This window comes from Oncorhynchus keta, chromosome 19 (assembly GCF_023373465.1).
Source record: "Oncorhynchus keta strain PuntledgeMale-10-30-2019 chromosome 19, Oket_V2, whole genome shotgun sequence".
Lineage (NCBI taxonomy): Eukaryota > Metazoa > Chordata > Actinopteri > Salmoniformes > Salmonidae > Oncorhynchus > Oncorhynchus keta.
The window spans coordinates 27,361,879-27,388,561 of NC_068439.1; the positions used below are offsets into that span (position 1 = coordinate 27,361,879).

At 43.5% G+C, this 26,683-nt stretch overlaps 1 protein-coding gene across 4 annotated transcripts in view; it reads right to left on the reverse strand.

Moving 5' to 3' along the window:
* The window catches only part of LOC127909331 (septin-7), a 53,233-nt gene that overhangs the window by 21,578 nt on the left and 4,972 nt on the right, over nucleotides 1–26,683 (reverse strand). For 3 of the 4 annotated variants that reach the window (XM_052470118.1, XM_052470119.1, XM_052470117.1), the window contains exons 1-5: nucleotides 23,493–23,614; nucleotides 14,227–14,333; nucleotides 2,069–2,169; nucleotides 1,820–1,954; nucleotides 353–470 (exon numbers count right to left, since the gene is read on the reverse strand). In XM_052470118.1, the coding sequence (XP_052326078.1) occupies nucleotides 353–470; nucleotides 1,820–1,954; nucleotides 2,069–2,169; nucleotides 14,227–14,333; nucleotides 23,493–23,502 (471 nt within the window). In that variant the 5' untranslated portion in view covers nucleotides 23,503–23,614. Of the gene's footprint in view, nucleotides 1–352; nucleotides 471–1,819; nucleotides 1,955–2,068; nucleotides 2,170–14,226; nucleotides 14,334–23,492; nucleotides 23,615–26,683 lie in introns of those variants that run through there. The other variant, XM_052470120.1, reaches the window with a different exon arrangement.

A 26,683-nucleotide genomic window follows, 5' to 3' on the forward strand; every position in this document is an offset into this window, starting at 1 on the left:
GAGAGACCGAGACAGACAGCGGAGAGACCGAGACAGACAGCGGAGAGACCGAGACAGACAGCGGAGAGACCGAGACAGACAGCGGAGAGACCGAGACAGACAGCGGAGAGGGTCAGTCAATACACAGGATGAGGAAACTGTGCTCAGCACACACACGCGCTTTGTGCAACAACTGTGCAACAACTTATTTATTGCATGTGTTCTCTCCCACAGGAATAGTTTGCATAAACTACTGATCACACACCCAAACTGTTGACTTCTGCATTCAGATAAAGAAGTGTTTTTTTTAACAAACCATAAACACACAGGCCACCCATAGAACACGGTATGTACACAGAGCCAACACACACACCTGCTTCTTGAACTGTTGGCACTCCTCAGGAGTCATTGTGTCCGCTTTGGCGATGAGGGGGATGATGTTCACTTTTTCATGTAACCGCTTCATGAACTCTATATCAAGAGGCTTCAACCTGGAGAGAGAGAAGAGAAAAACTCAGATTGCACAGCTTGGCCCACCTCGGGACTAAAAAACAGCATTTCTTGTTTCCAGAATGAATCTCTAGCACCATGGCAGCATTGCTGCTGAAACTGCACATCTGGCCGGCCCACAACACATTGTAAATCCACTGAGCAGAACAGGATTCTTCTGTTCTGTCTGCCTGAAAACAGCTCTAATTTAAACAGCCATCACATTGGTATTTCATACAGAATTACAGACTCCAGACTGTTTGTGAAAGGAGATGCTGGGACATCTTAGCAACGTTGAATCTTGGCACGCAGACAAGAAAAAGTTAAAGGGCATGCCAACAAGTACAAGTCTCCGGTCTGACTTGGCTGGCTGTGGCTAAATGAAACTTTACGTTCAGAGAGATCGCACAAAAGAACAGAATAAATCATCGCACTTGAGAAATTATTGTGTTTTAAGTCTTCATTTTGAAAGATCAGTTTGTGCACACACACACACACACACACACACACACACACACACACACACACACACACACACACACACGCTCTCTGCCCTGGTTCCAGCTGTGCTGGTAATGTGCTATGAGAGTCCCGTGGGGACACAGAGGAGGCAGATGTTAACTGTGAATGGAGCCATACGGTGCTAGTCCTCTTGGATGACCACAGACTGCTGCCAGCCAGCCAGGCACATGAAGAACAGAACAGAACAAGGACTTGGTCAGAGATCGAGACACTTTGGGCCAAGATGGTGAGGGGCACTGACACCCAAATGGAGAGAGCGCTGGCCTGTCAAATGAACCTTTGTTTATGGGGAGCACAGAGCAGCCCAGTGTTGGGATGTAATGTAACAGCAGGGACAGCTGTGTGTTGAGCAGAGCAGAGCACAGACTGGAGCCAAGATACAGAGGAGAAACAGCCTCAAACAAAGTGAACCCAGGAGAGTACAGATTACATAAACGTTGTCCCAGTGTGCCTCTCAGCAGTCCTAGTAGGGGTTCAGCGTGGGGTCGAGGGTGGGGCGGGCAGCTAGGCCTAATTGAAAACTGACAGCTATACTCCTCACCAGGGGCAGGAGTGTTGATGACCAGCTAGTAACATGTAAACAGTCTTAGGCTACACAGTAGTTGTACTACTGATTTCATCCCGTGACCAATACCCCAACTGCCCTGTTAGGGAACATTCTCAAGAGCTATAGGATCATGCTCAATCTCAAATGAGAGAATGAAAACACTAGATTCTTCACCCTTCAAGAATTATTCACATTTTGAGAAGCGACAATATCAACTGTGATTCAACACTGAATTTCAATGTTGTGTTTCAGAATGGAGACCATACCAGCTGCAGTACCTACCCATGTCCAGAGGGGGTGATGAAGTAGAGGCAGCAGTGCACTCTGTTGTCAGGCATCTGCCGTCTATTGACCCGGGACTCTGAGTTGAGGTAATCCTCAAACTTACTGTCGATGTGATCAATGACTGGCTGCCAGCTATAGGAGAGCAGAGCACAGACATTACTTAATGTCAGGTAACAGTGACTACATTTAATTAAGAATATACACATTCAGATAGAGATATAGGGCAGGTTAGTCAGTCAGACGTACCAGTTACTGTTGTCGACAGCGTCTCCGAACCCCGGTGTGTCAACGATGGTGAGAAGAAGCTGAACTCCTCCTTCCTTTACCAGCACCTTAGACTGCTCCACCTGAGATTATAGAAAACACTAAATAATTACAAGACAGACAGCATGGAATCATAGTGAACTTCTAAAAACACCATGACATCAATATCTCCCCAAGGGGTACACATTCTGGTTTTTGCCCTAACACTACACAGCTGATAAAATAATAAACTAATCGTCAAGCTTGGGGGGGGGATGCACCCCTTGGAGTTTGGGAAACGCTGGAATAGGGACATGTACAAACATGCATTGCATCATAGTATGTGTATAACTTGCGCTAATTGTGACAGTTTGCAAGAACTCCACCTCAGGGCACTTCTCCTCTGAGGGGATGGGCTCAGACTCAGGGGCTTGGTCGGGAAGTCTGACATAGTCCTTTCATCTTAATCTAAAATGTCTCTGTTTGGAGAAGTTAGCTATACATCAAACTACAAAAGCCCAGGTAAATATTTTGTTGAGCATTAACAAATATAAATCACAGATGGTGATACACTTGGAGGGTTGCCAGCCAGGCAGACTGAAGATGAATCCAGCAACATAGTCTTAGAAGATCTTTGACCTCAGACCCAGAGAGAGCTCTAGTTATATTTGGCTGCCCACCTGGAGTGTCCAGTACAGGGTGTACAGAGCTGCTTGCAGATTGGCCTCTTAGCTGATCAGAGCTTTAAAATCAGCAGGCAATCCAGACCAGCCCTTGTAATTAGCAGATGAGCTGCACTTCAATGATTAAACCAGGAGGAACAGGTGAGTGAGTGCATGTCGTGTTCCGCTGAGATTGCAATGGAAGCCATCATCAAATCAAATTTTATTTGTCACATACACATGGTCAGCAGATGTTAATGCGAGTGTAGCGAAATGCTTGTTACATTTTACATTTAAGTCATTTAGCAGACGCTCTTATCCAGAGCGACTTACAAATTGGTGCATTCACCTTATGACATCCAGTAGAACAGTCACTTTACAATAGTGCATCTAAATCTTAAAGGGGGGGGGTGAGAAGGATTACTTATGATGTGTATGCCGAGGAACTTAAAACTTGCTACCCTCTAAACTACTGTTCCATCGATGTGGATAGGGAGGTGTTCCCTCTGCTGTTTCCTGAAGTCCACAATCATCTCCTTAGTTTTGTTGACGTTGAGTGTGAGGTTATTTTCCTGACACCACACTCCGAGGGCCCTCACCTCCTCCCTGTAGGCCGTCTCGTCGTTGTTGGTAATCAAGCCTACCACTGTTGTGTCGTCCGCAAACTTGATTGAGTTGGAGGCGTGCGTGGCCACGCAGTCATGGGTGAACAGGGAGTACAGGAGAGGGCTCAGAACGCACCCTTGTGGGGCCCCAGTGTTGAGGATCAGCGGGGAGGAGATGTTGTTGCCTACCCTCACCACCTGGGGGCAGCCCGTCAGGAAGTCCAGTACCCAGTTGCACAGGGCGGGGTCGAGACCCAGGGTCTCGAGCTTAATGACGAGCTTGGAGGGTACTATGGTGTTGAATGCCGAGCTGTAGTCGACGAACAGCATTCTCACATAGGTATTCCTCTTGTCCAGATGGGTTAGGGCAGTGTGCAGTGTGGTTGAGATTGCATCGTCTGTGGACCTATTTGGGCAGTAAGCAAATTGGAGTGGGTCTAGGGTGTCAGGTAGGGTGGAGGTGATATGGTCCTTGACTAGTCTCTCAAAGCACTTCATGATGACGGAAGTGAGTGCTATGGGGCGGTAGTCGTTTAGCTCAGTTACCTTAGCTTTCTTGGGAACAAGAACAATGGTGGCCCTCTTGAAGCATGTGGGAACAGCAGACTGGTATAGGGATTGATTGAATATGTCCGTAAACACACCGGCCAGCTGGTCTGCGCATGCTCCGAGGGCGCGGCTGGGGATGCCGTGGGCCTGCAGCCTTGCGAGGGTTAACACGTTTAAATGTCTTACTCACCTCGGCTGCAGTGAAGGAGATACCGCACGTTTCCGTTGCAGGCCGTGTCAGTGACACTGTATTGTCCTCGAAGCGGGCAAAAAGTTATTTAGTCTGCCTGGGAGCAAGACATCCTGGTCCGTGACGGGGCTGGATTTCTTCCTGTAGTCCGTGATTGACTGTAGACCCTGCCACATGCCTCTTGTGTCTGAGCCGTTGAATTGAGATTCTACTTTGTCTCTGTACTGACGCTTAGCTTGTTTGATAGCCTTGCGGAGGGAATAGCTGCACTGTTTGTATTCGGTCATGTTACCAGACACCTTGCCCTGATTAAAAGCAGTGGTTCGCGCTTTCAGTTTCACGCGAATGCTGCCATCAATCCACGGTTTCTGGTTAGGGAATGTTTTTATCGTTGCTATGGGAATGACCTCTTCAACGCACGTTCGAATGAACTCGCACACCGAATCAGCGTATTCGTCAATATTGTTAACTGACGCAATACGAAACATATCCCAGTCCACGTGATGGAAGCAGTCTTGGGGTGTGGAGTCAGCTTGGTCGGACCAGCGTTGGAGCATTGTGTGTGTTAAATGCAAATCTCTGTACAGCGAAAGCAAGCTCAGTTTTATTAAATTGTACACAGACCACAACATAAAACCCTACTATACCTCATGCTTTCACACACATCATGTCACAACCGGATGTACTTTGTGATATAAGCAGCCTTTTGTTTACTTGATAACATGCTTCATTGACGTAGGAACATTTTGACAAAGCCAGCCCAGCTGGCAGCCATTGGTTTTCCAAAGAGCAGCACATTTGGGTTTAACCACAGGCAGCCAAACTGAGCCGTCATCTTCCACTTTGACAGAACCACAGAACGCCCACGGTCTGGGCCTGAGGCTGGGTTATGGCTGCTCTCACTCAGCCCACTAGCTGGGCCCTGGCTAAAGGCTTCCTCTTCCCCACACAGCCCTACTGTGGGCAGGCCACCCCTTGACTGGCTAACACAGAGCAACACCCTGAGAGCTGATTTAGCTAGACCACTGAAATAAAAAGAGAAAACTAGGGTGTTTTGTTTGGTGATAATCAAACGGATTTAGGCGAGAGAGAGAAGGGAGAGTGAGAGAATGAGAAAAACTGATTCAAAGTCCCCAAAAAATGACAAAAAAAGGAGAGACTGAGGTAATAAAATAGAAAACAAGTGTTTAGTGGGTGAGCATCTATTTCCAGTCAGCTAGTGAAAGGGATCAGTGTTGAACCTAAAGAGGTGTGTCCTGCCAGGCCGCGAGGTAGGTCTGCTTTCTGGGTGGGTGACTCGTGTTCCAGATGGCATTCTATTCCTTATAGTGCACTACTTGGACCAGGCCCATAGAGCTCTGGTCAAAAGTAGTGCACTATGTAGGATGCAGACATGCGGCTGTTTGAACAGGCCACAGCACTAATAATGAAACCATTTAGAACAGCTAGCTGTCTGGGCAGAAAGAAATAACACTAAAAGCAGGTGTAACTTTCACTTATTTTTCACAGCTATCATCTTATCAGTTCATCTACGTACATCCTCAACAGTTTACAGGTATCATCTTATCAGTTCATCTACGTACATCCTCAACAGTTTACAGAAAATACCGCCAACTTTGATTTAAAAGACTACATTCACAAGCAGGAAATGGATACTTTCGACAACCATTCTTGACCCTGAAAAATCGCATACTTTTCAAAACCGATGGGTTCTCGTCTGAGGCAAGTTTTGAAAACAAAGATGATATGTCACATGTGTGAACTAATCTGTGTGTGTGTGTGTGTGTGTGTGTGTTCTAGCCACAGAACAGTTTAACTTCAGGGAAAACAATGAGGGAAAAATTGCACGGTTCGATTTATATTTATTTCCAGGCAGTAAATCTACAGAGTTGTCGGTTGACGAGAATCACTCAATCGTCAGCGCTGGAATGCACACAGCTTTTTATTTTTTTTATTTTTTTATTTTTTTAAATAGGGCAGCGTGACAACACGTCTGTCACCCCCTGGAGGATTCTTTACTGTGTGTGTGTGAAACGTTGACCTCCTTCCTCATCCATTAACCCTGCTAGAACCAAACATTAAAACCAGTAGATGGTGATAGCACTGACGTCATTCACGTATTCCTATGGAAAACTCACAATGTCGCATGAAGCCAGAAGTACTTGAATTTGAAGCGTGCCAAATTGCTGAATGGCACCAACAACAAAAATTGATAAGGATAAGGTCAATGTAGTCATTCTCATCCTGCCTGAGAGTGTCAACCGGGAGACTCCCGACCCGTGATTGGTCTGTGTCAGCACTGTGTTACAAGAACGTAGTATTCAGAACGGTTTTCTATTTAATAAAATATCTTGATTTGTAGCCACATTTTTTATAAATCACAGTGGGGATCAAACTTCATAAACTAATTTGAGCCCAAAATCAGTCACCAACAAAAATTGTGGGGGTCGTTCTGGCGATCGTAATTTACATAGGCTTTCAAGGGCAGACCAGGGCTTTTGGCAATAATAGGTTGCTATGCACCAGACCAGACACTGGGGGTAAAAACACAGCTGTTCATTCCAGCTCACAGTGTATGTGTGTAGTGCTGCCTTTTACTGCCCTACCCTTACATTTACAGGAATCGATCAGAATGCACATTAAACTCCTTTCTCTTTACTTGACCTCTAACCCCCTATTCATAGACTTCACCCTGGTCCTTTAAGCACCATCAGACTAGGACTTTTTCCCTTTTTCCTCTCTTTTTCCTCTCTCCTTTCTCGGTCATACTCCCTTTCCCTCCCTCATATCTTGGCTGTCTTGTTGTAGCCACAACTCAACTGGTTACAGATAGGTGAAGTCGGAAGTTTACATACACCTTAGCCAAATACATTTAAACTCAGTTTTTCACAATTCCTGACATTTAGTCCTAGTAAAAATTCCCTGTCTCAGGTCAGTTAGGTTCACCAAGTTATTTTAAGAATGAGAAATGTCAGAATAATAGTAGAGAGAATTATTTATTTCAGCTTTTATTTCTTTCATCACATTCCCAGTGGGTCAGAAGTTTACATAAAGGCAATACTAATTGAGTGTAAATTGTTTAACTTGGGTCAAACATTTCAGGTAGCCTTCACACGTTTTCCACAATAAGTTGGGTGAATTATGGCCCATTCCTCCTGACCGAGCAGGTGTAACTGAGTCAGGTTTGTAGGCCTCCTTGCTCGCACACGCTTTTTCAGTTCTGCCCACACATTTTCTATAGGACAGAGGTCAGGGCTTTGTGATGGCCACTCCAATACCTTGACTTTGTTGTCCTTAATCCATTTTGCCACAACTGGAGGTATGCTTGGGGTCATTGTCCATTTGGAAGACCCATTTGCAACCAAGTTTTAACTTCCTGACTGATGTCTGGAGATGTTGATTCAATATATCCACAATTTTCCAACCTCATGATGCCATCTATTTTGTGAAGTGCGCCAGTCCCTCCTGCAGCAAAGCACCCCCAGAACATGATGCTGCCACCCATGTGCGTCATGGTTCGGATGGTGTTCCTCTGCTTGCAAGCCTGCCCATTTTTCCTCCAAACATAATGATGTTCATTATGGCCAAACAGTTCTATTTTTGTTTCATCAGACCAGAGAACATTTCTCCAAAAAGTACGATCATTGTCCCCATGTGCAGTTGCAAACCGTAGCATGGCTTTTTTATGGCGGTTTTGGAGCAGTGGCTTCCTCCTTGCTGAGCGGCCTTTCAGGTTATGTCGATATAGGACTCGTTTTACTGTGGATATAGATACTTTTGTACCTGTTTCCTCCAGCATCTTCACAAGGTCCTTCGCTGTTGTTCTGGGATTGATTTGCACTTTTTGCACCAAAGTACATTAATCTCTAGGAGACAGAACGCATCTCCTTCCTGAGCGGTATGACGGCTGTGTGGTGCCATGGTGTTTATACATGCGTACTATTGTTTATACAGATGAATGTGGTACCTCCAGGCGTTTGGAAATTGTTCCCAAGGATGAACCAGACTTGTGGAGGTCTACACTTTTTTTTTCTCAGGTCTTGGCTGATTTTCCTATGATGTCAAGCAAAGAGGCACTGGGTTTGAAGGTAGGCCTTGAAATACATCTGCAGGTATGACTCAACTGATGTCAATTAGCCTATCAGAAGCTTCTAAAGCCATGACATCATTTTCTGGAATTTTCCAAGCTGTTGAAGGCACAGTTAACTTAGTGTATGTAAACGTCTGACCCACTGGAATTGTGATACAGTGAGTTATAAGTGAAATAATCTGTCTCTAAACAGTTGTTGGAAAAATGACTTGTGTCATGCACAAAGTAGATGTCCTAACCGACTTGCCAAAACTATTGTTTGTTAACAAGAAATTTGTGGAGTGGTTGTAAAACAAGCTAATGACTCCAACCTAAGTGTATGACAACTTCCCACTTCAACTGTATCTTCTCAGGCTCCATCATAGCAAAGATGATTGACACTGGCATAAATTATTATTATTATTATTTTTAAATGGTTTCATTCATGCTATTCAACCGATTGCACCCTTTACAGTGTCATGAATGGCAAGAGCTAGTGTGAGACATTGAATGAACAAAAACAACTGACATGGACCACTCCCTGTTTGGCATGAGTGGTACTAAACAGTGTAACGGTAGGAGGAGAGGGATCTTCTGTGTGTGTGTGTGTGTGTGTGTGTGTGTGTGTGTGTGTGTGTGTGTGTGTGTGTGTGTGTATCTAACCACAATGACCTCACAGACAGACAGGGAAGAGGAACAACACTGACTGTTTCGCCACACTCCTCTCCACTACAGTTGGTTTGCTCAGCTGTTGTTTCACAAGGACATTGGGCTGACAGACTAAGCACGCTAAGCGCTAGCCTCATCCCATACCCTCTCCATCTGTTCTTAACTAACCGACAGACACCTACCCTAGCCAGGTCCAGATTTGTTCAGCCAACTCCTTTGGTCAGTGGCAATGAGCACTGGAGTTGGCTGAACAGGACAAATACATCTGGGACCAGGCTAGTGCCATCCCTCCAATAACATAATATACCATAACATAACCGTCATCAGGCTATAGTCATTCATCCCTCCTCCTCCTCTGGGATAAACAAGCATAGGGTTCCCACTAATTACTCTTTCCTCCTTGGATCCTGACCCTGCAAAGTTTATCACCAAACCTCTGGCATAATGCTCACTATTGGAGCCAAAGGAAGCAGAGAAAACACAGATACACTCTAATCTCATTTAAACTTTAATAAGTGCTTAAGGGTGTGTAATGCGCAGGTAAACACATTGGTGGGTGCTGGGTGAAAACAGAGCAGACTGCTGTCTGGGCTTAGTGGAGATTTAGACTAGTGTTGAGATGGAACAATTCAAGAGAAATGCTGGAGCTTCTGTGGGTGAAAGCTAGCTACATGGAATACCACACACCCAGGCAGAGGCTGTTTCTATTGGCAGTGAATCATAGAAACGGGATCACTTTCATGCAACTTCAAAAGGGAGGTACAATACAAAGTGGGCATCGTTCTTGGAGGGATATTTCTGTGAAGTCTGAAAACGAGATAGCACTCCTGCTGCACACCTACTGTAACCTGATGCTGAAGGCCCAGGAGAGGAAGCAGGTCCAACTAAATGGCTAACCATTGATCAGGTGATGTCATCTTAAGACAGTAAACCACAAGTCTGGCACCTTCAGTACTACTTCTTGTTAGTACTATGACTACTTCCTCTTCTTCAACTGGCATGGCGGCAAGTAGTGGTAGTAGTGACTCAGACAGATCAGATCCTCCTGCTCCCTTCTCTTTCTCCCGCTCTCTCCTTGTCAGTCTCCCTCTGTTCCTCCCTCAACCTTCAAATCCAGAACCCTTAGTAAGGACTGGGACTTTTACTGCCAGTGCTGCCCCAACAAACAAATACACAAATAACCTGGGTAGTCAACCCAGGAGCAGAGGAGAGATCGACTGCATCACTTCTTGTGTTACAAATTCCAAATTGTCTGTTCAATCAGCTAACATAAGGCATGCAACAAGTTTCTTCACAGTCCCAAAATATAAAACTGAGTCAATGCGATGCAAAGTATTATATAGAGGCATGATTGAATGGAACTACCTGCCTTCTCAAATCCCTCAAGCAAAATGCAACATTTGCTTTCAGAAAACAAATAAACCAGCACCTCACAAAACCTCTCCTTACTGAAAAAAAAAAAAAAAAAAATCTATCCACTCCTCTTCCTCCCAAGAACATCTGGTGTTTGGGTTAAAGATAAGATGTGCCATTGGCACTGTGAACTCAGGCTGTAAGAGAAACAGTGGCGAGATATGGAGAGACCTAAATCTGTTCCTGTCTTTTTCTCCACATGACATTAGCTAGGCTTTAGCTGGAGGAAACTGATGTATGGGACTGTGTTCATTTTGTGAATGGCTCCACCCCAGTGTAACTCTGTTCAGCACCACTAACTTATACTTCAACCAACTATATCTGGAGGTGACTCAAATTGTATGTAAAGTCAAGGCCTTCACGGTTGCTGAGGCAACATACAGTATATATGGGATTGGGTAAACGGCTCCAACCTGGTGTGACTTTTTTTTTTAAAGAACTCCACCAAGATTACCACAAGAGAACCACTGGGTGGTATTTATCATCTTAAGATTAACAAAATAGTATCTATGTCCCGGCTTTTGTGTAATGTTACTAAGCATATGGACTGTTGAGACTTAAGTGTATGAAAGTGTGTATTGTTTTCAATTTAGGGAAAGGGGGATACCTAGTCAGTTGTACAACAATGCATTCAACTGAAAATGTGTCTTCTGCATTTAACCCAACCCCTCTGAATCAGAGAGGTGCGGGGGGCTGCCTTAATCCACATCTTCGGCGACCGGGGAACAGTGAGTTAATTGCCTTGCTCAGGGGCAGCACGACAGATTTGTACCTTGTCAGCTTGGGGATTCAATCCTGCAACCTTGAGGTTACTGGCCCAACACTAACCTGTCCATGAGTTGTCATTGTCTATAATGTTCTGTATTATTTCATGTTTTGTGCTGACCGCAGGAGGATAAGGGCTTCGTTAGCGGCAGCTAATGGGGATCCTAACTAAATACTCAGTGACTCACCAGCAGACTGAAGATTGCACAGCTATGAAGCAACAGGCTTGCAGAAGTACAGTATATCATCCTGGCAGGCCCTAAAACCTGGCACGACTCAACCACTTCACTAACTTTGGGCCCTCTACAGGCACACCAGGACCAGCCCAATGACATTACCATCACTATAGTACTTAACACATGCATCCTCACCTAACTTAGCCTGGGGGCGAGTCACCCGTTCAATCATCACAGGAAAGTCTGTTTGGAGCGCCCCTCTGTGCTGTGATGCACGTGCATAGCCAATCCAATAGCGTTCACACACACACTGCAGGCTGTTTATGGCTTTCAACACCAGGAATTGGCCTGGAGGCCATACTTGACATTAAATGAGATCCAATGACAGACAGAGCGTGTGTGTGTGTGTGTGTGTGTGTGTGTGTGTGTGTGTGTGTGTGTGTGTGTGTGAGAGAGAGAGTTGGGGAACTCATTCAGGCAGCAACATGACGAATAGAATAAACCAAAAGGATGGGGCATTTTTGGGAATCCTCTTAACTATACATTTGGCTCATTAAAACAGATAGCCAGCTCTCTCAGCAAAACTGACATTTACAAATAGGTGTCTGCAGTGGTGTAGACATGTTGCAAATCAACTGTGATGTTTTACAGACACTTCTTTCACAGACGTTTGAATATTCCATATACAGAAACATGGCAGTGTCAGTGATAAAACTGGACGGGAGACGACAAGTATTTCTCAACGTGTGGGCTAATAGAGTAGGAGGGACTATCTATAAAATCACTAATACCATTCATATCCCACTGTCAATACCACTACCACTATATCAGTAGAAAAACTCTGGTTTGGACCAGTGTAGGTGAATCCATAATCCTACACAAAAATATTAAATCTTTCAACCATTTCAATGCTTCAATGAAAAATGACATTATGAGTGCGTGTGTGGTCTGGTTGGTTGTAAACTGATTTCCCAGATCCCTTGTTTAAAAAATGACTTGTGTCATGCACAAAGTAGATGTGCTAACCGACTTGCCAACACTATAGTTTGTTAACAAGAAATTTGTGGAGTGTTTGAGAAAAAAGTGAGTTAAGGATTCCAACCTAAGTGTATGTAAACTTCCCACTTCCCACTTTTTGGGGGCCAGTAGGAGGCACCCTTTCCTCTGGTCTAAAACAAAATATTCCAATGCCCCAAGGCCGTGATTGGGGACATTGCCCTGTGTAGGGTGCCGTCTTTCGGATGGGACGTTAAACGGGTGTCCTGACTCTCTGTGGTCAATAAAGATCCCATGGCACTTGTTGTAAGAGTAGGGGTGTTAACCCCATTGTCCTGGCTAAATTCCCAATCTGGCCTTCTACCATCATTGCCACCTAATCATCCCCAGTTTACAATTGGCTCATTCATCCCCACTCCTCTCCCCTGTAACTACTCCCCAGGTCCTTGCAGTAAATGAAAATTGTGTTCCCAGTCAACTTACCGTGTGAAATAAGACAGACCCATCTTTGTTCATTCTTGGCCTGTAATTCCAGTAATGTGTGTGGTATTAAAAAAGACTCTGCTAATATGTAAAATGACATAGAATTACATTAAATGTTTTTAAAAAGGCAATTTCTCAGGCCTGCAAATATGATGATAGCGCACAGGGCTGAATCTATCAAAATTCCTGCGTTGCCATGTAATACTTAGAGAATTAAAAACTGTTTCTAAAACAGCATATCTAAGGCTGTGGTCTGTCCAATAAGTGATGGTAAACGGTAGACATGTTCTCTGCTATCCACTTTGTTTTCATAATTATTTTGCGTACGGGGTAGAGGTTTTATTTTTTATTTAACCTTTATTTAACTAGGCAAGTCAGTTAAGAACAAATTCTATTCACAATGACGGCCTACTCCGGCCAAACCCCGATGACGCTGGGCCAACTGGTAGTCCCATAGGGCAGCGCGCAATCATGGTCGGATGTGACGCAGCCTGGATTCTAACCAGGTACTATAGTGACGCCTCTTGCACTGAGATGCAGTGTCTTGCGCCGCTCGGGAGCAGGCAGGGTCACTTGAATTGTTTTTTTTTTTATAAAAAAAAAAAAAGCTTTCACGGAGGGTTTAGGTACACATATATTTTCTTGAAGGGAAGGCCATCCATTTCAGAGATGTCTGATTATCTCCATGTAACCCTGATTTTAAATAACGTTCACTCCCTTAGCGAGCGCAACTAATTTCCCGACCTGAACATCATCTTCTGTCTCAGTAGTCCGTACTATTCCACCAACAGAGAGGAGGAACGTGACTCCAGTTATAATGAAATGTACTAGTTATCTTCCCAGCAAAAACTCCCTGTTGCTATTTGTTTTGCACACCATTCGTTTTCCCAGTCGATGAGTCAGTCGCCACCCCCTGATATTCTGTATGGTTACAGAGGCCCATCTCTTTGCAGTCAGTCATTCCTCCTAGTCTAAGTAGATGAACTGGTTGTAGGCCTTGTTATTCAGACAGAAGACATGGCAACGGTGGTACCAGGTGATGAGTAGATACCACCCTGTCGGAGTGTAACAGTTTAGGAGTGGCCTAGTCTGAAGCATGTCAGAGGGCAGGCATGAAGTGGAGGGAGGGCCAGGGCTGTGACATTAACGACCCAAAACAACACAGAAAGGGCTGGGTGGGAGCTGGCTGGGGCACATCAGATAATTTACCAGAGAAGAGCAGGCCGTTTGTGTCCAAAAGAGGAACTTATGGGTAAGTCAGACAGGATGGAGACACGTTACCTAGCTTCCACCCTGCACTTAAAGCAACAGAAAGGGGAAACGGCTTTTTTAATGTGGCGAGTGAGCTGAAATATTTATCTTCTTTGGGAAAAGAACAGTCATTTCCTTTTAGAGGCGGGAGAGACGGTATCTACTAATCTGCTACAAAAGGGACAGAAGTATGTTTTCTCCTAGAGAGAAACACAAGTAGGGTGTTGAAAATGAGTTGAAGCTTTGGTGCATAGTTTATTCCTTGCGTTTCTATCTGTTCCCAATCAAATATTCCATGAACAAATCAAATAGATGGGGCATCTTAGTGTTTACCTGTACAGTCTTCTTGATTCTGTGGGAGGGACCAGGGTATTCAGGAGAATACAAGTCTGTCAGGAAGAGGGAATTGATCAGCGTAGACTTCCCCAAACCAGATTCACCTAGAGAAGGGGGGCAAAGAGAGGGGTAGAAAGATTACATTTAACACCGTTTTCTAATCCTTGTTCACACCAGACCGAGTGGCAACATGACATCAATGTCGAGATTTTAACAGGAAATAAAACCATGTGAGCTGCCTCAACTGATGGAACAAGCATTAAGTTAAGTCAACTTTTATTATTAGTCATATGTGAAGGATACACATGGTATACACCATCCAACGAAATGCTTACTTGCAGGTTCCTTCTTGATGCAACAAGAAATAAAAGATAATACAAACAAAGTAAATGGCTCAGTAGAATAGAATAAACATTTTATCACAAGTATTATACAGGGATTTATAGTCAATATTTACACTTGTAAATTGTGCAGTGTTTAAATGTAATATGCGATGGAGAGAAGGAAAGGGAAAGGCGAGGGAGGGAGGGTGGGCTGAATATCTTTCCTCCCTGTCAAATTATTTTCCTGTCTGCATTTCAGGAATCTAAATAGGGGATTATTCTGATGAGGGAAGCCTGGGGATGGCAAAGTCATACTGTTACAGTGACTAAGTCTAACCACAAAAGATTTAGGTCATTTGTCTTGGACACAATAATGGTTCAACTTAATTGTGTGTCTCCCTTTCCAACATGCTGTATATTGTGACTATATCCAACCCTTTTCCATTATTTTAATTGACTTACAGTATATTTCAATGAACATTCCCAAATATTTGTTCCATAGTACTCTCATTCAATAATATGCTCTGGAATTTGTATATGGGCTACATTTTCCTTCAACGTCTGTCAGACTTTCAGAGAACAATCCCAGGTGCCTCTTTATGTCTGGGTAACCCAACGCCATCAACAGTATACATAGCAACGGTTGGCATGGGGTCGGGGGCAATGAGAGTGGCTGAACAATGGGAGCTGTGTGATGAAGGGGGCGGGTCTGGAGTCACATGCTGGGCTGGCACAGGACCGCATCACACTGCTGCTGCGTGCACCAACCGTACTGCCCCTGCCCTGCGTTTTTCCTGACCTTCAGAAGTGGTTAGGCCCAGCCTCCAACAACTCACTACTGCCAATTAACCAGCTACTGAACACTTGTGTGCAGGGAAAGAGTGAGAGCGAGAAAGAGGCAGAGATGGAGAGAGCAAGAGAGACACCACACAAAGGAGAGCACTCTTTCGCTCTCCATCCCTCAAAGAAGCTCTCTCTACGCACTCTTTCACATGGTAAATGTTTCCTGCAAGGGCTACAGCCACACTGACCTCACAATAACGGAAATGTTCTAGCGGTTGGTCTGTTGAGGAACAACGTGGACTTCCGTCTTCAGGACGGAAGTCAGGATTTAGGGCCTACTCCCCTCACCGACAGCTGGCTGGAGAATGATGGAAGGTGGGGAGGGGGACGTGTTGCGGTCTTGTGAAAACGGCTGGCTTAAATACACCTGTCTTGAAAATGTCAGCTTGCATTAGGGAAACCATAAGCTGACAGAATGGCAGACCCAAGCGGATTCAGCCTTCAGTGTCTGAAGCTGGTCCAATACAGATTCAGATCCAGCAGCATTGATGGGCAGAGAGAAAGGAAGCTTAGCTCTTATGGCCACATAGAAGACCGGAGCCAGAACACTACACATCTCTCTGGGTGGGAGGATGGAGTGAGGGATAGAGAGAAGGAAGGGAACGGGAGGGATGGAGCAAAGACTGGGATGGCGGGATACCAGAAAGCAAGTTGTCTATTCAGACTTCAGAGCTGGGTCTGCTTGTTTTCTAAGGAGAGGGAGGGAGGGAGTGATAGATGAAGAAAGGATGGGAAAGAGGGTGAGGGGGGATATAAAAGCTGATAAGCTACTCAGAGCTTGAGTTGCAGAATTTGTTTACAGAGTAGGCCTCACAGACAGGCCTCTTAAATCCCTATGGCCATGGAAATGAGGATTGGGATTTCCCTACACTGGGCTGTAGCTGGGGCCTGCGAAGGGATCTCCCTGCACTGGGATGGGATCATCCGCAGTGGTCTGATGACAGGGAAAACCGGAGAGCAGTTAGCATGGATGCTACTGTTTTAGCCTAACCCCCCAACGCAAAATATGTCATTGTTTGAAAACCAGTCAATTGATTATCTATCTACAAACGGCAATGGAATAGACTTAGCCTTGAAGCACTGCAGTGTTTGTAACGATGTGACAGATCTGACACATTAACAGTATTAGGTGAAGCCTCCGATTGTACAGCTAGATCTGGATGCTATGCTGGTCTATGTGACCTGGACCTAGAAATTAGCATTCAAGTGCCACCAGACCAGAGCATGACCCTCTCAGTGCAGCCCTGCCTAGCCCGTCCCCGCCAGTGGCACTCCTTGGTCAGCAACCAACCCAACCAGCAGTATACTTCCTTTAAAGGAAATTTCCAGCAGCTGTATCAACCATGGAGGCTTATTCAGAGGAACTTCACCCTGCTCTGCGTGCAAGGAGAGAGGAGCTTCCTGGGGCGGGGGAAGCAGGAAAAGTTTGGATTGCAGAGAGGGAGGGGAGACAGTTTGTTAGTTCATTTGACGGCGCTGCCTTCTACTGCATTGACACGGGACAGAAAATACACTGACTGCTGAAATTAAAAGTGCTTCTGTTCAGAAACTGGCTGAGGTAACCCTGCTTTCACTGTATTTAAAGTTCAGGTAAAGTATGTCTCAGATGATAGCGCGTGTGTGTGTGTTGAAAAAGGGGATTTTCCCTTCAAATAGGGAACAGGAAAAAAGATAAAACTTTATAAGTCTGGCTAGCACGTGACAATACTCTTTAAATATATTCTGGCAAACCCATCAATTTCCTTTAACGAGTCAGTGTGCAAGTCAAATCCTACTTGTTAGGTCGGGGACAGTTTCCAGAGAAGAGAAATACTTAAATGCATTAAAAAGTGTGTCGACGAAGGGCAACCACAATGAGCTGAACTACGGCTGCCTGCGGTGCAGTAGCCATTCTGGCCAAGATCAAGGTCAAACATGGTAAATCATTAGCAAATATAGACTTTTTCCGATGGATGCAAACATCTGACTGCTGTGGCCCACTTTCACCGACTTGGGCTGCTGACAATCAGTTCTGACCAAGAGAGCCTAAAGCCTGTCGTATGCTTGCTTTCCAGTAGAAACAGTTCACACATATATTATGACAATTGTGTCACGTTTTTGTTAATTTTAGTGTTTGGCAGTTTTTGGGGGTTGCTGCTCGTGCACACAACTTTTTCACCTGAAATCTATGCCTCTTTGTTGGTGATTGGTCAACAGTACTACTCCTAGGAGTAGGAACTATGGATGGGATTCTTCAATTAAATGCTTGTTCAACGAGAGACTGGTTCATGCGCCTTTTTTTCCCACTTGAGAAATACTGCAACAAACATCTGATGTAAAATTGCTCAACTAAGACCCCCCCCCTAAAAAAGTTCAAATTTAATTACAGATACTCTTTTACCCCTTTTTCTCCCAAATTTCATGATGTCCAAGTGGTAGTTAGTCTTGTCTCATCGCTGCAACTCCCATATGGACTTGGGAGAGGCGAAGGTCAAGAACCATGCCTCCTCTGAAACACGACCCTGTCATGCCGCACTGCTCGCTTAACCTGGAAGCCAGCCGCACAAATGTGTCGGTGGAAACACTGCCCAGCTGGCGACCGAAGTAAGCTTGCAGGCACCACAAGGAGTCGCTAGAGTGTAATGGGACGAGGAAATCCCGGCCGGCCAAACCCTCCCCTAAACCCAGACGACGCTGGGCCAATTGTGCACCACCACACGTGTCTCCCGGTCATGGCCAGCTGTGACACAGCCTTGGATTCAACCCAGGGCTGTAGTGACGCCTCAAGCACTACAATGCAGTCCCTTAGACGACTGTTCCACTTGGGAGGCCTAATTACAGATTTCTTGATTCATTTTCAATATTTTGAGGAAGTGTATACAGGCTGTTGTTCAAAAAGGCTTTACAGCGAAAGCACCACAAATGATTATGTTAGGTCACCACCAAGTCACAGAAAAACACAGCCATTTTTCCAGCCAAAGAGAGGAGTCACAAAAAGCATAAATATAGATACAATGAATCACTACCCTTTGATGATCATCAGATGACACTCACAGGACTTCATGTTACACAATACATGTAGGTTTTGTTCGGTATAGTTCATATTTATATCCAAAAATCCAAAGAATTATGTTCAATAGTTCTGAAACATGAGGTGATTTTGCAGAGAGCCACATCAATTTACATTGATAAACGATACAACTATTATACATGGAATTTCTCCTTAATGCAACCGCTGTGTCAGATTTCAAAAACACTTTACGGAAAAAGAATACAATGCAATAATCTGAGTACAGCACTCAGAGACCAAAACAGCCAAAGAGATATCCGCCATGTTGTGGAGTCAACATTAGTCAGAAATAGCATAATAAATATTCACTTACCTTTAATGATCTTCATCAGAATGCACTCCCAGGAATCCCAGTTGCACAATAAATGTTTGATTTGTTCGATAAAGTTCATAATTCCAAATAAAGTTCATATGTCCAAATACCTCCTTTTGTTAGGGCGTTTGGTAAACAAATCCAAATGCGCGTTCAAGTCCAGCCGAAAGGTCAGACAAAAAGTCCAAAAAGTTATATTACAGGTCGTAGAAACATGTCAAACGAAGTATAGAATCAATCTTTAGGATGTTTTTATCATAAATCGTCAATAATGTTCCAACCGGAGAATTCCTGTGTCTGTAGAAAAGCAATGGAACGCAAGCTAACTTTCACATGACCGCGCATCACGAGCTCGTGGCAATCTGCCAGACACCTGGCTCAATCGCCTCTCATTCGGGCCCCCTTCACAGTAGAAGCATCAAACAAGGTTCAAAAGACTTGACATCTAGTGGAAGCCTTGGAAAGCGCAAAATGACCCCACAGACACTGAATGTCGGAATGGCAATGAGTTGAAAAACTACAAACCTCAGATTTCCCACTTCCTGGTTGGATTTTTCTCAGGTTTTCGCCTGCCATATGAGTTCTGTTATACTCATGACATCATTCAAACAGTTTTAGAAAATTCAGAGTGTTTTCTATCCAAATATACTAATTATATACATATTCTAGCTTTTATGGCTGAGTAGCAGGCCGTTGACTCTGGGCACCTTATTCATCCAAGCTACTCAATACTGCCCCCCAGTCACCAAGAAGTTAAAGAAGTATGCGAGACGTTTGCGTCATCTTGCAGAGTTCTGCTAGGAGAAAAATAAACCTAGTATACGGGCACCTTTAAAATACTTTGGCACACTTCACATTGCAACCAGGGACATTACATGAGTTCTCTGGTAATTAAGAAAACACACAGAGCGAAGCAGCAGAGTAAACAACATGTACTACTATCAGACGATGCATCTCCTACAGCATGACATGAGCTCAGATTCAATTACCCTGCCATTCTAATTACATACTCAAGACAATTGAACCTATAAACTGTCTTTTTCCTGCGAGCGCAGCAGAGGGGAAATTCCAGGGAGAGACCACTTGAATGCTTCTCAACTCTACTCAGACTGACAGCAGTGAGTCTGGAATAACAGGCAGGCATTCCCCCTTTTCTCCTCCTCCCTCATTATTTATCTTGCTCCCACTCTCCTGGCCCTGGGGCAGGTGGGCATGGGTTGACTCAACAGCCCGCAGCCAACCACAGGGCCAGGGGACAGAAAATGACCTCACTAGGGTGTTCACAGCCATTTCCTGTACAGCCAAGTTTGGTACAGTGCCTTCAGAAAGTATTCATACCCCTTGACTTATTCCACATTATATGGTGTTACAGCCCAAATTCAAAATGGATGACATTGCTTTTCTTTTTTTCCACACAATACCCCATAATGACAACATGAAAACATCTTTTTAGAAGTGTGTGCAAATTTATTGAAAATGAAATACAGAAAATCTTATTCGCACCCCTCAGTGAATAAATGTTAGAATCACCTTTGGCAACAATTACAGCTGTGAGTCTTACAGGGTAAGTCTAAGAGCTTTTTACACACCTGGATTGTAAAATATTTGCACATTATTCCATTTTCAAGTTCTGTCAAGTTGATTGTTGATCATTGCTCGACAGCCATTTCCAAGTCAAGCCATTAATTGTCAAGCCGATTTCAGTCAAAACTGTACAACATTCAATGTCGTCTTGGTAAGCAACTCCAGTGTATATTTGCCCTTATTATTGTCCAGCTGAAAGGTGAATTTGTCTCCCAGTGTCTGTTGGAAAGCAGAAAACTAGGTTTTCCTTAGATTTTGCCTGTGTTTACCTCTATTCTGTTTCTTTTTATCCTTAAAAAAAACTCCCTAGTCCTTGCCGATGACCAACACACGCATAACATGATGCAGCCACCACCATGCTTGAAAATATGAAGTGTTACTCAGTGATGTGTAGTGTTTGCCCTAAGCATAACGCTTTCTATTCAGGACATGAGGTTCGGGCAGCCTTCTATTCACTGACATTTAGTTCTCTTTTCCACATTTTTTGCAGTTTTACTTCAGTGCCTTATTGCAAACAGGCATCATTTTTTGGACTGTCAATTAGGAGGTTAGTATTGTGGAGTAACTACAATGTTTTTGATTCATAAATCAGTTTTATCCCATCACAACAACTCTGTTTTAAAGTCACCATTGGCCTAATGGTGAAATCCCTGAGCGGTTTCCTTCCTTAGGACGGACGCCTGTATCTTTGCAGTGACTGGGTGTATTGATACACCATCCAAGTGTAATTAATAACTGCACCATGCTCAAAGGGATATTCAACGTCTTTTTTTCTTTCTTTTTCCCCTCTTCCAAATAGGTGCCATTCTTTGCGAGGCATTGGAAAACCTCCCTGGTCTTTGTGGTAAAATGTGTTTGAAATTCATATGTGGGATACAGAGATGAGGTAGTCATTCATACAGTTGAAGTCGGAAGTTTACATACACTTAGGTTGGAGTCAATAAAACTCTTTTCAACCACTCCAAAAATTTATTGTTAACAAACTATAGTTTTGGCAAGTCAGTTTGGACATTACTTTGTGCATGACAAGTCATTTTCCCATCAATTGTTAGCATACAGATTATTTCACTTATAATTCACAATTCCAGTGGGTCAGACTTTTACATACACTAAGTTGACTGTGCCTTCAAAATGCTTGGATAATTCCAGAAAATTATGTCATGGCTCTAGAAGTTTCAGATAAATGATGTCAATTAGCCTGGGTCAATAGGAGGTGTACCTGTGGATGTATTTCAAGGCCTACCTTCAAACTCAGTGCCTCTTCGCTTGACATCATGGGAAAATCAAAAGAAATCAGCCAAGATCTCAAAAAAAAAAGTGTAGACCTCCACAAGATGCTGGAAGAAACAGGTACAAAAGTATCTATATCCACAGAAAAACGAGTCCTATATCGACAACCTGAAAGGGCTCTCAGCAAGGAAGAAGCCACTGTTCCAAAACCGTGAAGCATGGGGGTGGCAGCAGCATTATGTTGTGGGGGTTCTTTGCTGCAGGAGGGGCTGGTGCACTTCACAAAATAGATGGCATCATGAAGGAGGGAAATTATATGGATATATTGAAGCAACATCAAGACATCAGTCAGGAAGTTAAAGCGTGGTCGCAAATGGGTCTTCCAAATGGACAATGACCCTAAGCATACTTCCAAAGTTGTGGCAGAATGGCTTAAGAACAACAAAGTCAAGGTATTGGAGTGGCCATCACAAAGCACTGACCCCAATCCTATAGAAAATTTGTGGGCAGAGCTGAAAAAGCATGTGCAAGAAAGGAGGCCTACAAACCTGACTCAGTTACACCAGCTCTGTCAGGAGGAATGGGCCATAATTCACCCAACTTATTGTGGGAAGCTTGTGGAAGGCTACCCGAAATGTTTGACCCAAGTTAAACTATTTAAAGGCAATGCTGCCAAATACTAATTGAGTGTATGTAAACTTCTGACCTACTGGGAATGTGAAATAAATCATCCTCTCCACTATTATTCTGATATTTCACATTCTTAAAATAAAGCAGTGAGCCTAACTGACCTAAGACAGGGAATTTGTACTAGGACTAAATGTCAGGAATTGTGAAAAACTGAGTTTAAATGTATTTGGCTAAGATGTATGTAAACGTCCAACTTCAATTTTACATGCAACTTATGTGACTTGTGCAGCAACTTTTTGCTATAACAACAGGGTTGAATACGTTTTGACAAGACATTTCAGCATTTTTCATTACATTTGTAAACATTACTAAAAGCAAAATTGACACACAATCTCAATTTAATCCATTTAGAATTCAGGCTGTAGCAACAAAATGTGGAAAAAGTCAAGTGTTGTGAATACTTTCTGAAGGCACTGTACCTCTGGGCAGGACTTATGGAAAAGAGAGGACGGAGTGGAGAATGGCAGGGATGTAACGGTGCCTACACCCTGTGTCTCTTTCCCTCTATCCCTCGCTCTCTTCCGATGTTCAGGCTCCAACTCTGGCTGCATGAATGGAATTACAGGAAACCTTCCACCCACAATCCAAAAGGTATATTATACACACACCTCAAACACAAATGTACACACACCGACACAAATGTACAAACACATTCCACATTATGGGTGAAATAAACCCTGCCTACCCTCCATTGCTCAAGCACATTTGTTTAAATATGGTTTCTTCAAGTCCCGCTTTACATGCAAGACAAATTATCCCAACGTAACAGAAAGCATCGCTAATGCATTTTAACAGCCAGCTGCCAGCACTACGGCATGACAAGATTCCTGACTGTAAAATTGAACATAGACATGAACGTCTATGGCCATATGTAGGCTATATTACATATCCACATATATTTCTTACACAGATGTGTCCGCATCTTTCGAACAGAGACGGCACCCTATTCCCCATACTAACCTACTTTTGATCAGCGCTCTATGGACCCTGGTCAAAAGTAGTGCACTACATAGGGATTACGGTGCCATTTGGGACACAGACAGTGCCTCTAACAGTCATTTTCATTCATACTTCACTAATCCATACAATAATATGCAAACAGCTTTTTACACAGCAGTAAAATCTCCATTTGTTTTTCCAGATGAATACCGGGTTCTTTTTTCTGTTCTTTTGGAGTCTTACTTGGAAAAGAGCGGGAGACGTAAAATAGGATGCAAAGACCTCTACTCACCCACAACCATGAGAGTGAACTCGAAGCCTCTCTTGACAGACTTTCTGTACACTTGGTTTGGGAGATTGGCAAAGCCCACATAACCTTCCAGAAGCTTCTGTTGCTGTAGACCAAAACATCAGTTAATGGTTTTCCCCAACTGTCCAGGCAGGTAACAAGGCTAAACAAAAGTCTGGTTACCAACACTTGACTTATTGCTTCAGTAGCTGGGATATCACTTGCCTATAAAAACTGATGACTTGACAGGTTCAGGAAATACATTTTTTTTTAAAAACAGCAACATGGACAATTTGTTGAATAGAATTCAATCTTTCATCAGATAATTTAATTCTTATGCCCAATCTAACATTCTTAAACTATACATACACAAAAGTATGTGGACACCTTCAAATGAGTAGTTTTGGTTAATTCAGCCACACCCATTGCTGACAGGTGTATAAAATCGAGAACACAGTCATGCAATCTCCATAGACAAACATTGGCAGTAGAAAGGCCTTACTGAAGAGCTCAGAGACTTTCAACATGGCACAGTCATAGGATGACGCCTTTCCAACAAGGCAGTTCGTCAAATTTCTACCCTGCTAGGGCTGCTCTGGTCAACTATAAGTGCTGTTATTGTGAAATGGAAACGTCTAGAAGCAACAACGACTTAGCCTCGAAGTGGTAGCCCACACAAGCTCACAGAACGGGAACGCCGAGTGCTGACGGGAGTAGTACGTAAAAATCGTCTGTCCTCTACAGAGTTCCAAACTGCCTCTGGAAGCAACATCAAACCATTCTTGTACTGTCGGGAGCTTCATAAAATGTGTTTTCATGGCCGAGCAACCGTACACAAGCCTAAGATATCCATTCACAAAGCCAAGAGTCAGCTGGAGTGGTGTAAAGCTCGCCGCCATTAGACTGGAGCAGTGGAAACACATTCTCTGGAATGATGAATCACGCGTCACCATCTGGCAGTCCGACAGACTAATCTGGGTTTGGAGAACACCACCTACCCCAATACATAATGCCAACTGTAAAGTTTGGTGGAGGAGGAATAATGGCCTGGGACTGTTTTTCATGGTTCGGGCTAGGCCCCTTAGTTCCAGTGCAGGGACATTTTCACATTAAGTTATTTTGCAGACGCTCTTTTCCAGAGCGAGTGAGTGAAAATCTTTACGCTGCAGCATACAATGACAATCTAGACGATTCTGTGCTTCCAACTTTGTGGCAACAGTCTGGGGAAGGCCCTTTCCTGTTTCAGTATGACAATGCCCCTCGTGCACAAAGCGAGGTCGATACAGAAACGGTTTGTCGAGATCGGTGTGGAAGAACTTGACTGGCCTGCACAGAGCCCTGACCTCACTAATGTGCTTCTGGCTGAATGAAAGCAAGTCCCCGCAGCAATCTTCCAACATCTGGTGGAAAGTCTTCCCAGAAGAGTGAAGGCTGTTATAGCAGCAAAGGGGGACCAACTCCATATTAATGCCCATCATTTTGGAAAGAGAAGCAGGTGTCCACATATACTTGTGTTCATGTTGTGTCTCTTAACAGTGTCAAATAAGTAAATATTATAGCCTAAATGTACAGTGGTAATCAGTCACAATAATACTTACAGCTGGTTTGGAGAGTGTGCAGGTCAAGATGGTTGACAGTGAGGTGGTGGTGGATGAGAGGAGATGCAGAATGATTCACAGACCACGGTAGACAGGTGGAGCACCACACCATAAAAGAAAAAAGAAAAGTGAAATACAATATATAAGTTAAGACCGACAAATGAGTCCACTATCCATCTTGTGTCAGAATAACACATTCATGCCTGCAGATAAAAGCCCTGACGCACTCTCAGGTGTCAATCACACCTGATAGGTCTTGCTTCTCTATTTTGCCTATAGCACTCAATCAGAACAGCAGATGTGTGGTGGGGGTACACATCATTTTGGTTTGCTTGGTTAATGCTAGTTCCTGCATCTTTCACCAAAAATGTAATTTTGATCAAATAACTAGGAGTATAACCATTCTTTTCCAACTCAGTTTCTTTATTCTATTTGAAGAGATGTTACCAATGTTTTATTGGGCTAGGTTATTCGTAGTCAAACCCACACATAAACATCTCAGACAGACACACATACACAGTACCGTTCAAAAGTTTGGGGTCACTTAGAAAATGTCCTCGTCTTTGAAAGGAAAGCACATTTTTGTCCATTAAAATAACATCAAATTGATCAGAAATAGAGTGTAGACATTGTTAATGTTGTAAATTACTATTGTAGCTGGAAACGGCAGATTTTTTATGGCGTATTTACATAGGCGAACAGAGTCTCAACGTCAAAGGTGAAGAGGCGACTCCGGGATGCTGGCGTTCTAGGCAAGAGTTCATCTCTCCAGTGTCTCTTTTGCCCATCTTAAATATTTTATATTTTTATTGGCCAGTCTGAGATATGGCTTTTTCTTTGCAACTGACTAGAAGGTCAGCATCCCGGAGTCACCTCTTCACTGTTGACGTTGAGACTGGTGTTTTGCAGGTACTATTTAATGAAGCTACCAGTTGAGGACTTGAGGCATTTAACTAGTTTGAGAAACAATCTAGTGTACTTATACTCTTGCTCAGATGTGCACCGGGGCATCCCACTCTTTCTATTCTGGTGAGAGCCAGTTTACCCTGTTCTGTGAAGGGAGTTTCTTGGCAATTTCTAACATGGAATAGCCTTAATTTCTCAGAACAAGAAGACTGCGTTTCAGAAAAAAAGTTTTGTTTCTGGCCATTTTGAGCCTGTAATCGAACCCACAAATGTCCTGATGCTCCAAATACTCAACTAGTCTAAAGGTCAGTTTCATTGCTTACTTACTCAGGACAACAGTTTTCAGTTGTGCTAACATAATTGCAAAAGTGTTTTCTAATGATTAATTAGCCTTTTAAAATGATAAACTTGGATTAGCTAACAACGTGCCATTGGAACACAAGAGTGAAGGTTGCTGATAATGGGCCTCTAAACGCTTATCTAGATATTCAATATTTTTGAGAGCGAGAGAGAGGATGATAGTAGTTGTAGTACTGATGTAATGGTAAAGATGACCGTTATTTAGTTACAAGTTAGTTAGTTTCATTTTCCATATTTATATTTATTACATTACATTCTACTATTGACTGTTACCATTTTATTGTTATTATTTTTGTATTTAATTTTATTATTATCAACTATCATTTTATA